The sequence below is a fragment of the Pipra filicauda genome, unplaced genomic scaffold, assembly GCF_003945595.2.
Source record: "Pipra filicauda isolate LSUMZ 115617 unplaced genomic scaffold, ASM394559v2 scaffold686_size154363_pilon, whole genome shotgun sequence".
Taxonomy (NCBI): Eukaryota; Metazoa; Chordata; class Aves; order Passeriformes; family Pipridae; genus Pipra; species Pipra filicauda.
The window spans coordinates 66505-81185 of record NW_024104849.1 but is presented as its reverse complement, the minus strand read 5'-3'; the positions used below and the strand labels follow the sequence as shown (position 1 = coordinate 81185).

Here is a 14681-nt window from a genome sequence, read left to right as displayed (position 1 = left end):
GATTTTTCTTTCTCTTGTTCCCAGAGTGGATCCCACTAGAGGGAGCTGGGACATAGTGGGAAACACTGGTCCCTGGGGACATTCCCCAGCTCCAGGGCACAGTGAATGCCCGACTTTAACAATTTTAACACACCCTTTGCTCTATTTCTACCAAAACCCTGGGCAAAAAAAAAAGGCTTGGAAACAAAACAGGACCTGCTTCCCTCCATCCCAACCTCCACCACAAATAGCATCACCCCAGCATGTAAAACTTGCTGGTAAACCTGGAAAAACCCCTGGCTGGCACCACCATCCAAAGCAGGACAATGCTGTTACATCCAATCCCATATTTCCTCAATCCCTCAGTTTCTGGCAGGGAACCACTTGGGAAAAATCCCATTCTGTTCTCCTGGGATGTTTTTTAAGCAGGAGGTTGGATTGGGTTTTGTAGGACTTTCAAGGCAAACCCAAGCAGCCTTTGCCTCCGGATAAGTTATCCTGTATGTCCCACACCATTCCGTATTCCACATGGATAGAGGGATGGCAGCCACCAGCAGCTTTTGCTGGGGACCAGCCACTGCCATCCCTGGCATCCTTGGGTACCAATCAATCAGCTCCATCCCTGGATTCCAGTCACTGCTATCCCTGGTACCAGTCCCCCCAGTCCCTGGGTACCAGTCACTTCATTTTCGGGGCATGTCAGCCCATCCCTGGGTACCAGTCACCTCCATCCCTGGTACCAGGCACTGCCATCCCTGGGTATCATCCACCTCTATCCCTGGGCACCAGTTACCTTCATTCCTGGACACCAGCCACCTCCATCCCTGGTGCCAGTCACCTCCATCCCTGGCAAGACACCTCCATCCCTGAATACCCATCATCCCACCCCTGGGCACCAATCACATCCATATCCCTGAGTGCCAGTTATCTCATTCCTAGGCACAATCACCTCATCCCTGAATACCGGTTATCCCATCCCTGGGCACCAGTCACCTCATCCCTGGGCATAAATCACCTCCATCCCTGGGTACCAGACACTTTCCACCCTAAATACCAGTCATCCCATCCTCGGGCACCAATCACCTCCATCCCTGGGTGCCAATTATCTCATCCCTGGGCACCAGTCACCTTCATCCCTGGGTATCAATCCCTGTCATCCCTGGCCACCAACCACCTCCCTCCCTGCTCCCAAGTCTCCTCATCCCTGAACACCACTCATCCCATCCCTGGGGACCAGGCACCTCCATCCATGGGCACCAATCACCTCCATCCCTGAGCACAAGTCACGTCCTTCCCAGGACATGCCACCTCCTCCCTGACCACCAACCACCTCCTTCCCTGCTCCCAAGTGTCCTCATCCCTGAACACCACTCATCCCATCCCTGGGGACCAGCACACTGCACCCCCGGGACCACCAGGCCCTGTGTCCAGGAGAAACCATTCCCATGGGAACACAAGGACCATCCAAGCATCACATCCAGGGCTGCATCCCCTCCCTTCCCAGCCTCTGGCTGCTCTCCCACGGGTAAGAGAAGTCCAAGCTCTCCGAAGAGTAACTTCTTGAAAGGAAATAAGGGCATAAATCAGCAGCTCTGATCCAGCCCCGCTCCGGTTACTAATAATATTCCCATGTTTATCCGCAGTCCTGGGGCTGGACATGTTTGCTTTTCCCTCGCTCGTGGTTTTTCCCAGGCTCCCAGCTCACAGAAGAGCATTGATTTGTTCAGGGATGCTCCCATGGAGAAACCCAGCAGCACAGCCACCTCTGGGATGGGGAGGAAGAGGAGGAGGAGGAGGAGGAGGAGGGGAAAAGCAGCTTCAGCCCCAAACGACTGCACGAGAATCCCGTTGTTTTCCCTTCTCTGGCTTCCCGGCCGTGGTGATTCATCCCAGGAGGACAAGGCCTGGCTGCAACTCTGCTTGTTAAGTGTGAGAAAAAAGCAGGAATAAAAAAACTAAAGGAGTTGGGGGCAAGTTTTTGCAGGGCAGGGTGGGAGGATGCCAGGCCTCCCGGGGCTGTCCAGAGGAGCGGTGCCGGTGGGATGGGGAGAGGGGACACGGTGGGAGGCTCCTTTCCCAAAGCACCACAAATTCATCCTCTAACTGTGCCCTGGGGCTCTTCCCATGGGATTTGCACTTGAAATCAGGGTTTGCACCACCAGTGCTGGGGGGAGACCCTGCCAAATTATGAGGATTGGGGTCTTGCTGGTGCATCTCCAGACATCCTCCCTGCACTGCTGGCAGCATCCCATGGATCCCCCCTCTCCATGATCCCCCCAAATTAACCACCCCGGAGTGCCATCCATGCCCTGGCACGCTGGCAGAGCCCCTGAACACCCAGTGTCCCTGTGGTTCAGGACACAGCAGGGGGTTTGCCAGCCCCCTGTTCCCATCCAGCCTTTGCCGAGGCCCGGAGCAACTTTCACCAAATATGGAAGGTTTTTTTTGCCTCCGGATTTCGGCAGCAGGGCCACGGCCAAGAGCGCAGCTTTCCAGATGCTGAGGTCAGCCCAGCCCTCCTTCCCTCCCCCTGCTCCTTCTCCACAGCCTCCCAGTGGGATTGGCCCCGCATCCATCGGGAGAGGAGTGATGCCACCCCCCCCGACTCACTGGCACCCCTGGATCCCCCAAAAGCCACACCCTGCATCCTACAGCACCCCAAAAGCAACAGTGATGGGATTTTGGGGAGAGAAGGAAACCAGAGAAAAAGGTGTCCAGTGCTGGCACACCTTGGCATCTCCACAGGACATGCCCTGGATGCCAGGTGGAATGGGGTGTGGATCCTGGTGAGGGTGTGCAGGCAGACTTGGGACACCCAGGAGTGTGCCAGCCTGGCACGAGAGGGGTGATGGGCACCAGGAGCCACTGGGGGTGAGGCCAGGGGCCGACAGGTACCGGGAGGCACCGGGCACCCAGGTCTCCAAGTGGACACAGAATTCCAAGCACACCAGAAGCCAAGGGGTATCCAGGAGCCAAAGGGCACTCAGGAGGGATGCTCAGGAGCTGATGGTTGCCCAGGAGCTCCCTGGAGTCCATGGGCACCCAGGAGCTGATGGGCACCAGGATCTGGCAACACCAAGGACCTTCTGGGCACCAGAGAGTCAACAGATATCCACGATTCCATGGACACCCAGAAGCCAACAGACATCCCATGGGCATCCAGGAGCTGATGGATGGATCCAACAGAGACTCTGGCCATCCATGAATCAGCATGCACAAAGGAGGTGCTGGACACCCAGGAGCCAACAGACACTCACATCCAGAGTCCGTGGGCACCCAAGAACTGATGGATTCCCAGCATCCAAGAGGTGCCCAGGAGTCCACGGACACCCAGGAGCCAATGGACACCCAGAGTGGATGGGGACGCAGGAGCTGATAGATTCCCAGGATCCAACAGGCATCAGGATGTCAGGCCCCCATGGGCTGATGGGCCCCCAGGAGCCAACAAGGACCAGAATTCCATGGGCATCCAGAAATCCATAAGCACCCAGGAGCTGAAGGACATCCAGGAGCTGAAGGACACCCAGGAGCTGAGAGATGGATGCTTAGGATCAAACAGGTACTAGGAGTCTGTCCATGGATCCACAAACACCCAGGAGCTGAAGGACACCCAGGAGGTAGGAACTCAAACATCCCGTTCTGTGCCCCTTGCCCAGGATTTCTCCTGTCCTTCCTGCCTGGATCCATGTCCTTGGCAGCAGCAACCAGCAGCCTTCATCCTCGGCACCCCCTGTGCCCCACGGACACCCAGTGCCACAGCACCCCCTGGGCGGGTCCCCTCATCCAGCACAGCTGCAACCGGGGCAGGAGGGACCTGGGGATGGGGGGGAAGCCCAGCCCTGGCCAGGAACGCCCACATCCCACGTCACACCACGTGGTGACACCTCCCCTGCCCTGTCATTGTCACAGTGACACCCCGGGGTGAGGGGTGAGGAAAGGAGGGGGGGGTTCAGCATCTACTGACCTGAGCCAGGTTTGGATGATGGAGGGATGAGTTCCCTCTCCGCTCCCTGAGGCTCTGAGCCATCTACATCCCATCTCACTGGGCTTTGGGGCAACCCAAAAAGAGACCAAAGGACCGGAGTCGATCCCCTACCGCTCCTGCCGGTGTTTCTGCCGAGGGGTCAGGATGAAACTCTTCCAAAAAAAAAAAATGCAGGGAGAAGGATGCCAAATCAGGGCAGGCCGACGAGTCTGCTGCTACTCCAGCTAAAAAAAGCAGGAAACCATATCCCAGGCTCGGAGATGCCAATCTTCCCATGCAAACAACTCCCTTCTTGTTTTTTTTGGAGAGTATCAGAGGGCTCAGGAACAGGCAGTTACAAATAGCAACTCCAGGGCACCACCAAGGAAACCTTCTCCAGCCCCGGGAATCGTGCAGGGATGCTGGTGTCCTCAGACCTGGATGGTGGCTTCTCCAGGGGGAACCTGGTGGTGGCTGTCCCCAAATCAGGATGGTGGCTTCTCCAGGGGGGACCTGGCCGTGGCTGTTCCCCCCTTTTGGGATGGTGACTCTTCCATGGGGTGCCTGGTGGTGGTTGACCCCACACTGGGATGGTGACTCTTCCAGGGGAGACTTGGTGGTGGCTGTACCCTCATCAGGCTGGTGACTTCTCCAGAGGAAGCCTGGTGGTGGATACCACCACAGGTGTCCTTTTCCCAGCACATCCATGTCCTGGTGGGGTTCACTGGTGTCCTGGATGTCATGGTGGGGTGGAAGGTGGCGGTGGGAGCCCCATGGCTCCCAAAAAGGGACATGCCCAAGGTCTCTGAGCCAACACAGGGCACGGGGGTCACACAAACCCAGCTTCCACCAACCCCCCCAAAATGAAAGGGCTCCAACTCAAACACTCCACACGAGGCCCACGGGAACACATGGCTCGGGGACGACCCCCCTCTGCAGCCAGGAATGGTGCTCCCAAGCCACTGCCCTGGTGGCAGGAGCTGGGCAGGCCGGGAGCAGCCCCCTGCCCCCCCGGAAGCCGAGCGGCTCCGACGGGAGTTTGCCCGGAGAGAGAGTTACTGGAATAGTTTTACCCAGATGCTGATTTTCCTCCTCCCTTCCATTGGCCAGGCCACAGTTCCCAAAGACCCAAAAGCAAACACACTATTTTTAGAGGAGAGTTCATTTACTGGAGCCATTCCCTTCGAAATTCCTCACTCATCCTCTCCATGGAAACCAAGGGAGCCCGGAGAAACAGCCCCACTGGGACCAACCTTCAGAGCTTTAAAAAGAGCCACGTTGAGGCAGAGGGGGTGGAAGTGGCTGATTTTTCTCCTCTGGACACATCCTGGCCTGGAGGCACCATGGTGGGAATGGCAAGGGACTTGTTTTGGTGGGTTCTGTCCGTGCAAGCCAGGCTTGATGCCTTCAGGAGGAGACGTCCTGGAAGATGGATCATGGCCACTCCAAAAATCACGTCTGGCATGTGGGGGTTGCTGTCTTGGATGGGTGGTGGGAATGGGTGGAGAGGGATGACTAGGGGAGCATGGACATGGATGGAGAAGGATAGAGATGGGAGGAGGCGGGTGGATGGAGGTGGATGAATGATGGATGGATGGATGGATGGATGGGAGGGAGGGAGGGATTCTCTTTCCCTGCTTTCCAGGGAATGCCTTGAGAGAAGAGGAAACTCCACCAGCCAAACCCCAGTGGTGCCTCTCTGCTCCGTCCTTTCGTGTGATGGCACCACCTTCTCCCTCCTGGATTGAGGAGTCCCTGCTGCAGCTCTGGAGCTCTGGGAACTGCCCCATCAGGACCTGCCTGGTCAGCACGGGGGATGGAGCTCAGCAACGAAGTCACAGCAAGGGGAGACCTCAGCACCTCCCAGCACACGGGGATCAACATCCATGGGGAATCTCCCACTTCAGGAATATGCCCAGGAGAGGTTCTAAATCAGGGAGCCACAGAATCACTGAACAGTTTGGACTGGAATGGACCTTAAGTTCATCCTGTTCCATCCCCTGCCATGGGCAGGGACACCTTCCACTAGACCAGGTTTCTCCAAGGCCCATCCAGCCTGGCTTTGAACACTTCCAGGGACCCCACAACCCTGGCAATGATGGACTAATGCTGCAGCAACACCGGGGAAGCTCCGAGCCCCCATCCCAGCTGAGACTGGCAGGAGGATCCTGACAAAGCACATCTCAGAGATGCTGACCTGCTGCTTTCCTGGCAGGAGCAGATGGGAGAGCAAGGCCAGCTCCTCCCAGCAGGAGCTTTGGAGGCATGTGATTTTCCATGGAAAAGCCCAGGCATCTGTGTATGGATGCAGGCAGGGTGCAGGGAGGCTGCCCAGGAATGCAGAGCCGGGGATGGTACAGCCCTATCCCATCCCTGGGCATCCCTGGGTGCGGGATTTGTTGGGCCCTGTGCCCCTCTGCAACACAGAGCACCTGGATTTCTCCAGCACCAGGGATCTCCCTGTGCATCCCTGTGTCCATCCCAGCACCAGGGATCTCCCTGTGCACACATCCCAGCACCAGGGATCTCCCTGTGCGCACATCCCAGCACCAGGGATCCCCCTGTGCATCCCTGAGTTCATCCCAGCACCAGGGATCTCCCCGTGCACACGTCCCAGCACCAGGGATCTCCCTGTGCATCCCTGTGTCCATCCCAGCACCAGGGATCCCCCTGTGCATCCCTGAGTACATCCCAGCACCAGGGATCCCCCTGTGCATCCCTGAGTTCATCCCAGCATGAAGGATTTCCCTGTGCATGCCTGTGTCCATCCCAGCACCAGGGAACTCCCTGTGCATCTCTGTGTTCATCCCAGCACCAGGGATCTCTCTGTGCATCCCTGAGTACATTCCAGCACCAAGGATCTCCCTGTGCATCCCTGAGTACATCCCAGCACCAAGGATCTCCCTGTGCATCCCTGAGTACCTTCCAGCACCAAGGATCTATCTCCCTGTGCATCCCTGTACACACATCCCAGCACCAGGAATCTCCCTGTACACACATCCCAGCATCAGGGATCTCTCCCTGGCAGTGGGGAAGGGAAGGGGCAAAAATAGGCAGAGTTAATGGGATTTCGGAACCAGGGAAGAATAAAAATTGGGCAGAATTGAGGGGATTTTGGCATGGGAGGAGGAAAGGGACAAAAATGGGCAGAATTAAGAGGATTTGGGCTGTTTCACCCCCCTGGCCACGTCTCCTGGCCCTGTGCCAGGGGTGCCAGGGTCAGTCCATGCCCCTGACAGGCAGTGGGATTCCCTGATGTGGGAATCCTCATGATTCCAACCGAGTTCTCCGTGCTCCATCCCGCATCCCATCTCCCTCCCACAGGGCTGCCTGGGCGCCTCCGTTTCCCCCCACTCCAGCATTTCACCGACCACAGCGGCTCCAGGGGCGCAAATCCCCAGCAAACTGGGAGAGGATTTACCAGGATTTACCAGGAAAGCTGGGATTTACCATCCCCATCCTCCCCCCCCCCTCCAGTTTTAATTCTAGATTTCCAGGAACACCGAAAAACGAGACGACTCCCGGTCACGACCCAAAACCTGGTTTCTATGGAGATTTAGGGCAAGGATAAACAGGTCCAAGTTATCCTGGGATAAACTGAGGGATAAATAGGTCCAAAGATGTCAGATTTTGCCAAGGAGTATATGGATGCAGGGATCCATCCCTTGAGTACGAGCTCAGAGGGAGGATGCTGCAAAGGGGGTGGTTTACAGAAGCGTCCCTGGGAATGTGACCCCGATGTTTCCCTTTGGGAATGCCCCTCCATCCCGGATGGGTTTTTCGGGGTGTGCTCACCCCATTCAGGGAGCAGCAGGTGGAGGAGGCGGCAGATGGGGCGCCAGAGGCCACATTCCCACGACTCCCCTGCTCCCGAGAGGTGCTATATTTAAATCAATATTTTCCTGTTTAATCCAAGTGCTGCTAAGTCAACAAACAGAGCCATGATGGAGAACATCCCTCATTTTCCATCCCCAGATGGATTCTGCCATGGGGGGAAAGAAAGATCCATGGGATTGCCAGGCTGGCATCCCTTCGCTGAGCAGCAAATGGATCCCAAATCCACCCTAAACGCACCCTTGCTCAGTGCTGGGGTGTGCAAGCATGTGCTGTCCTTTCCAGTGGTTTTGTGGGAAGCTGGAGGCAGGAAAAACTCTCTATCTTGAGTTTTGGGATTTTTTTTCCTTGTTTTCTTGAAAGCACCATTTCCTCCCGCAGCTGGAGCGGGATGTGCCTCCAACGGCCCCTCGGGAATTAAAAGCCTCGTGTCCATCATCAGGCACAGGGTGAAGGAGCTCCTGTGCACCCAGGATGGCTTGGATTGCTCCAGCTCCATGGAAAAGCTGGAAAGCACCCAGGACAAACAGTCCTGCCCCCGAGGGAGAACAGCACGTTACCTCTCTGGGCGGGACGTGCCGGGAGGCTGAACCCCCCTCACCTCTGCCAAAACCACTGCCAAACCACGGGGGCTGGGAAAATATCCTGAGGGGATCATGCTGTAGGGGTGCTGGATCCCAGGGGAATATCTTAAGGGAATGATGCTGCAGGGATACCCAACCCCAAGAGACTATCTTGGGGGTGTGAGATCTTGGGAGAGAATACTCTGGGGGAACATCACCACACAGACTTGCCAGACCCCATTATTAATCCCTTCCCAGCACAGAGATGGACACCAGGATGGTCCGAAGGATCACCACCACGATGTGGGATGGATGATCCCACACCCCCAAATTCCCGAGCAGCGATGAACCATTTCCCCTCCCAGACTCCCCAAACTGGCCCTTTCCATTGAGTTAGGGAGGAGAAAAAACGAACAAGTCAAAAATAGAGCTTATTTCTTCTCCTTTGGTCGGGGAGAACATAAATCCCTGTTCCCAGCCAGCCTTCCCGGTGCCAAGTTACATCCGGTCCTCGGTGCTCTCGCTAATAATTACGGCAACTCAGCCCCCCCTCTGCCCCCCCAGCCCAAACTGGTGCCTTCTGAAATAAAACATCCCAGCTCCACTATCCAATAAATCAAAAAGGGAAATAAAAAACTCCTGGTTTCAGCTGGGCTATGGCCGGAGCACAAAGAAATCCCAGGGCAGGAGAGAGATTTGGAGATACAGCCGTGGCCTTGCCCTTAAAAGGGAAAATTCGCACCCTCTTCCCCGAGGCCGGAGGGTTCAAGCAAGGTGAGGAGCAGGCTCTGCTCCCACGGGGTGGCCCATGGACACGAGGTGATGTTCGGCCAAACTGGGCTCCCAGCTGGTAAAAATCCACCTGGAATGCTCCCAGAGTTGGGATGAAGCTGGGGTTGGGGGGGTGGGGTCAGCAGAACATCCCTGGTACGGGGCCGTCGCAGGGTTGGTACCATCCCCGGGAGCTGCCTGAGCAGGAAATATCTCTTTATAAATTATTCAAATAGGCCATGTATTATATAAACCTAACACATTAATAATTTAGGAATGCCACTGGGTGCTCTGCCACGCCTTGGGGACCTGCCAATGTCCCCAAGGTGGCACCAGCCCCAGCCCCAGGAGGCCCCTCGTTACCCTGCTTAATTATAACTCTTGATTATTCAACAGCACTTTCCACCCCAAGACTGGAGAGGACAAACTGACACATGGGGAAAAATGCTGCAAAACTCACCCCAAATTCACCCAAAACATCCCCAAGGAAGTGTTAAACAGGAGCCACCGATGGTTGTTGTCTGGCAGTGGGGACAACAGCTGGAGAAGGAGTTGGATGGGGAGCAGAGATCCCTGGAGAATGCCATGGGGGGTATAATGCTGCAGGGATAATGGATCCCAAGAGAAAATCCTGGGGGAATGATGCTGTGCGGATGGCAGGCCCCAGGGGGGGGTGATGCTGCAGGGATGTTGGATCCCACAAGAATATTTTGGGGGAATAATGCTGCAGGGATGATGGACCCCAGGAGGATATCTTGGAGGAAGATGCTGCAGGGATGTTGGATCCCAAGAGAATATCCTGGGGGAATGATGCTGTGGTGATGTTGGATCCCACAAGAATATTTTTGGGGGAGGATGTTCCAGGGATGATGGACCCCAGGAGAATATCCTGGGGGAATGATGCTGCAGGGATGCTGGATCCCACAAGAACATCTTGAGGGAATAATGCTGCAGGAATGATGGATCCCACAAGAATATTTTGGAGGGAGGGTGCTGCAGGGATGTTGGATCCCAGGAGAACATCTTGGACTAATGATGCTGTGGGGATGCCAGACCCCAGGAGAACATCTGGAGGGAATGATGCTGCGGGGATGCCAGACCCCAGCAGAGCATCCCGGGGGAAGAGGCCGCAGGGATCCAGATTTTGGGAGTATCCAAAGGAAAACCCCCTTGCTCCACGTGGCTCTGCCCTGGCCAGCAAGGGTTACACAGCCCTGGGCACCTCAGCCTTGGCTGTTGGAAGGGAATGGTCCAGCCCATCCTCTCCAACCGGCATCAGAGCAGGGGGAGAGAGCCCTGCCAGCACCATTCCTGCCAGCTCCCAGCAAATCCTCCACGGGAATGGGTATTTCTGGGCTTCTCCCAGCGCTATTAAAAGCCCCGTGGGTGCTGGCACTGCTGTGCTCAGGAGGAGGTGATGCTTCCAAGCCCTTCCCGGCACAAACACCCGGAGTGATGGGAACCCAACCCTGCGTTCAAACCACGGCCAAAGGGCCGGTGGTGCCAAAAACCCACCCCAGGAAAGATCCCAAAACACGTGGCTGCACTTTGGAGTGAGCAAAGCACCTCCACATCCCCCAAACTACATCAGTTCTCCCCCAGACAGGATCAAACTTTACTCATCCATCAAATATTCGGTGCATGCACAGGAATGTTTTTCCCCCTTTTTCCCACCCACCAGCACAGCAAAGTCCATGATCCTATGGGAAGGATCGGAGGTTTTTTGAGGGGGAAAATGCAGGTTTGCTCAATAAGGGGTTTAACATGGGGAATCCCAAGAAGAAGCCTTTGCAGTCAAGGAAAAGGCAATTTCAGGGATGGCCAAGAGCATGACCTTATATATCAGGACCTTACATATCATAAGATGCTATATATAAGCATAACATTTAATAGATACATTTATAAAACCTCCTGCCACCAAAATACGGTGATATTTAACCTGGAAACTGCTTCTTCCCATCCAAAAATCAGGAGGTTATCAGGGAGGTTTGCTCCAACAAACAAGAGCTCGTCTCCTGGGCACTGCTGGGAAGGGCTGGGAAGGCCCTTGGCCATCCAGCAGCGCATCCACACACGGGAATTTGTCCACCACAAGGGACACGTGACGGCTCTCCAAAGCCACCAGTGCTCTGGAGGGGTCATGAATCCTGGGAAATAAAGGTGCTTGTAGGAAGGAGCGGCACTTACCACCTGTGGCTTGGTCCTGGGGCCATGTTCCTCAGGCAGCCGTGGGCAGCGGGACAGCCGGGGCGCTGGGGTGGCCGGAGGAGAGCGGGGTCCATCCCCGGGGCCGGGGGACGTGTCACCTGAGTTGAGGGCCAGCATGTACCGCTTGGTGACATCCTCCAGCGAGGGAGGTTGGAGCGTCGGGAAGGCTTTCCCGGGGGAGCGGCCGGCGGCCGGCGCAGGGAGGTGGCCGTGGTGGCCGGAGGGGACGAGCGGCTCAGGGACGGCGATGGGGACGAAGGTGGTGGGCTCGCTGGTGTGCCGCACGTGCTTGGCGGCCGGGCGGCTCTTGGCGAGGACGGCGGGCGCGGGGGGCGGCTGGTTCTCCTGGTGGGCCGCGCGGTTGGAGCGCTTCTTGGAGCTGCGCCGGGCCACGCGAGGGGACAGCACGTCGGCCAGCTTGGGGTCAAAGCCATAGCCACGGCTGGCGCCCGGTGAGAGGATGGGCTCGCTGCTGGACGGGGGGATGCTGGGCTCCAGCTCGCTGATGGCCTCGCCAGGCCCCTCGAAGGCGCCGGCCGGCAGCTCCCCGCGGCGGCTGGGGTCGCTCAGGGACTTCTTCTTGATGGTCTTGCCGTTGCCCTTCTCGTCGACGAGCTTGGCCATGGCGCCGGGCTGGCTCACGATGGTCTGGATGAGGCTGCTGTAGTCCCGTGGGCCATCGCTGCTGAGGGACAGGTCGCTGCCCGCGCTGCCCGCGCTGCCGGCGGGCTGGGGGACGCCCGCCTTGGCGCTCAGCGAGCCCAGCAGGTTGCTGTCGACGGAGAAATTCTTCGCCTCCTCCGCCACCGAGCACCGCCGGTGGGGCATGGGGTCGCTCAGGGAGCGGTAGGGCTCGGTGCCGCCCTCGCCGCCGCCCTCCATCCCGCTGGCACCCGCCGACGGGAACTTCCGTCGGCGCCGCAGGCTGCCGGGCGTGCTCGGCATCTCGGCTTTGCCAGCTGGAAGGTCTTCGACTGCCGCCGGCGGGTGAGCGGGCAGTGGCATTTCGGAGTCACCAGCTGCTGGCCCGGCGTTGGGCAGCATCCAGGCCTCCACAGCTTGGTGCAGGTCCTGGAAGGGCATTGCCATGGGCTCTGGCTCCGTGACGATGCCCTCGTCCGTCACGCTGGACTCGTGACCCGACAGCTCCTCCACGGATTTACTGCGGGCGAGGTTCTCCTCCGACTGCACTTCCTTCAAACACCCTGCGCTCTCCACCTGTCCCCGAAGGGTCGTGTCCGTCGTCCCCGTCGGTGCCAACCCCTCAGCGCCCTCCACACCTCCGCTGTCCTTCTGCTCGGCAGCAAAGCCGTAATCCTGCTGGGAACCCATCCTGCTGATCTTCTCGAAGACCTGCCTCGCCTCCTGGATGTACTGATCCTGGATGACCATGGGGAGAGCCTCCTCGTCCCCCCGCTGCCCCCCATCCGGAGCCACCCTGTCCTGGCTGTGAGTGGTGGCCAGGAGGAGCTCGGAGGAGCTCTGCTTCATGGCGCTCTGGAGGAAAAGCCGCCGCGTCCCGGATTTTTCGGAGCAGGTGAAGGACTTGGCGCGGCGCAAAGTGGCCGTGAGGTCCTTGAGCGTTGGCCGCTCGCCCGGTGCCCAGCGGTTGGGGGGGTGAGCGGCCCCGCAGCCGCCAGGGGAGGGGGTGGTGGTGCCAGAGCATCCATCAGAGCCCGAGTCCAGGCTGATCCTCACCCCTTTCTTCTTCACCTTCAGCTCTGAGAGGTCTGATTTGAGGAAGCTGAGGAGTGTCAGGGTCTCGGTGGCAATGTCGGGGTTGGACAAGGACTTGCGGTGCTCGGCCCGCTCCCCCTCCGGCCCTGGCTGCTGTAGGCTCTCGCTCCCACGGTCCGGTTTGGCCTTGGCCATGCCCTGGGGCAGCTTGGGGCGGGCGCGGACCCCCGGCTGTGCCCAAGCCAGGCCATCGCTGGTCCCGAAACTGGGCGACCGATAGATCCCGTACCCCGCCTGGAGAGTCCGCCCTTGGCTGGGCCAACACATCCCAAACTGCTCCTCTTCCTTCAGCGTCTCCGTGCTGGAATACCGACTGCTGCTCCGCGACCCGCCGGGGCTGGCGAAGGGCAGGATGTTCACCTTGGAGACACGGGCCACCACGGGCAGGGGGTGCCGGGGGACCACCCTGGCGCAGCCTTCGGCCTCGGCATCACCTCCATCCACCGAGCTCTCCCAGGCACCGCTCTCCTTCTTCTTCTTCCGAGCGGCGCGGGGCCGGTGGGCACCGCTCTGCCCCTCGCCCTCGCTGCCCGACGAGGCGCGGGGAGAACGGGCCGCCGCCGCTTCGTCCTCCCCGTTGGCGCGGGGTGATGGGGAGGAGGAGGGTGGTTGCGGTCGAGCCGAGTTATGCCAGGAATGCGGGCCGGGCTCCGGCGGAGCTCCGCGGGGAGAGCGGAGCGCCGGGTGCGGGACGCGGCTGCGGGGCGGGGGCGGCGGGGGAGCCCCGCGGGCGCTCGCGCCGCCGCTCCCCATCCCGCTCCCCGTCCCGCTCCCGGCGCCGCTCCCGCTGCCGCTCCCGGTGCCCCCGGCCGGCTGCCGGCAGCTCTCCCCGAAGAGTTTGCGCATCGCCGGGACGCTGGGCCAGCGCGGCGGCTCCGCGCTCAGCGCCGGGCCCGGCGGCGGCGGCGGCGGCGGGGGCGGCGGGGCGGCCGGGCACGGCGGCGGAGCCCCGGCATGGGCCGGGCCCGCGGGCTCGGGCTCGGCGAAGCGAAGCGAAAGCTGCCGTACCGACGGGGCCAGGCTGCCAAAAGCCCGGCCCGGCTGTTGCTCCGCGCTCGGCGCTGAAACTTTCCTACCCGGGAAGAAGAAGGAGGAGGAGAAGGAGGAGGAGGAGGAGGAGGAGGAGGAGGAAGGCGGGGAGGAGGCGGGCAGGAGGCACCGAGCCGCCGCTACCCCCCGGCCGCTGCCCCCCTCCGCCATTGTCGGTGCCCCCCCGCCGCCGCCGCCGCCTCCGCCCGCCCCCCGGCCCCGCCGCGCCCCGGCCCCGGCCCCGGCCCCGCCGCAGGCACCGCCCGGCCCCGCTCCTCCTCCGGGCAGCCGGCGGGCTGCATCCCTCCCGCTTTGTTTTCTCTCGCTCTCTCTCTCTCCCACCCCCCCCCCTTTTCCTTTTTTTTTTTTTTTTTTTGGCTTTTCCTCCTCCCTCACCCCCTGCTTGTTTATTTGTTGCATTCAAATAAACTTTCCTCCCCGGAGGCGGGGTTTGCTCCCGCTGAGGGGGAGCGTTGAAGTTTGGATCCCTTTTAGTTGGTTATTTATTTAATTTTTCTTTTTTTTTAGGTTTTTTTTTTTTTTTTTTTGGAGGGGGCGGTGGGATGGGGGGCCGCAGAGCTGCCCTCTCGCTCCCA

The 14681-nt window shown here is 59.1% G+C and overlaps 1 protein-coding gene across 1 annotated transcript in view; it reads right to left on the bottom strand.

The window, feature by feature from the left end:
- Positions 1 to 14256, bottom strand: part of ARHGEF17 (Rho guanine nucleotide exchange factor 17) — a 32222-nt gene extending 17966 nt beyond the window's left edge. The window contains exon 1 of the mRNA XM_027714426.2: positions 11299 to 14256. Coding sequence (XP_027570227.1) covers positions 11299 to 14256 — 2958 coding nt within the window. The remainder of the gene's footprint in view (positions 1 to 11298) is intronic.
- Positions 14257 to 14681: the final 425 nt, after the last annotated feature.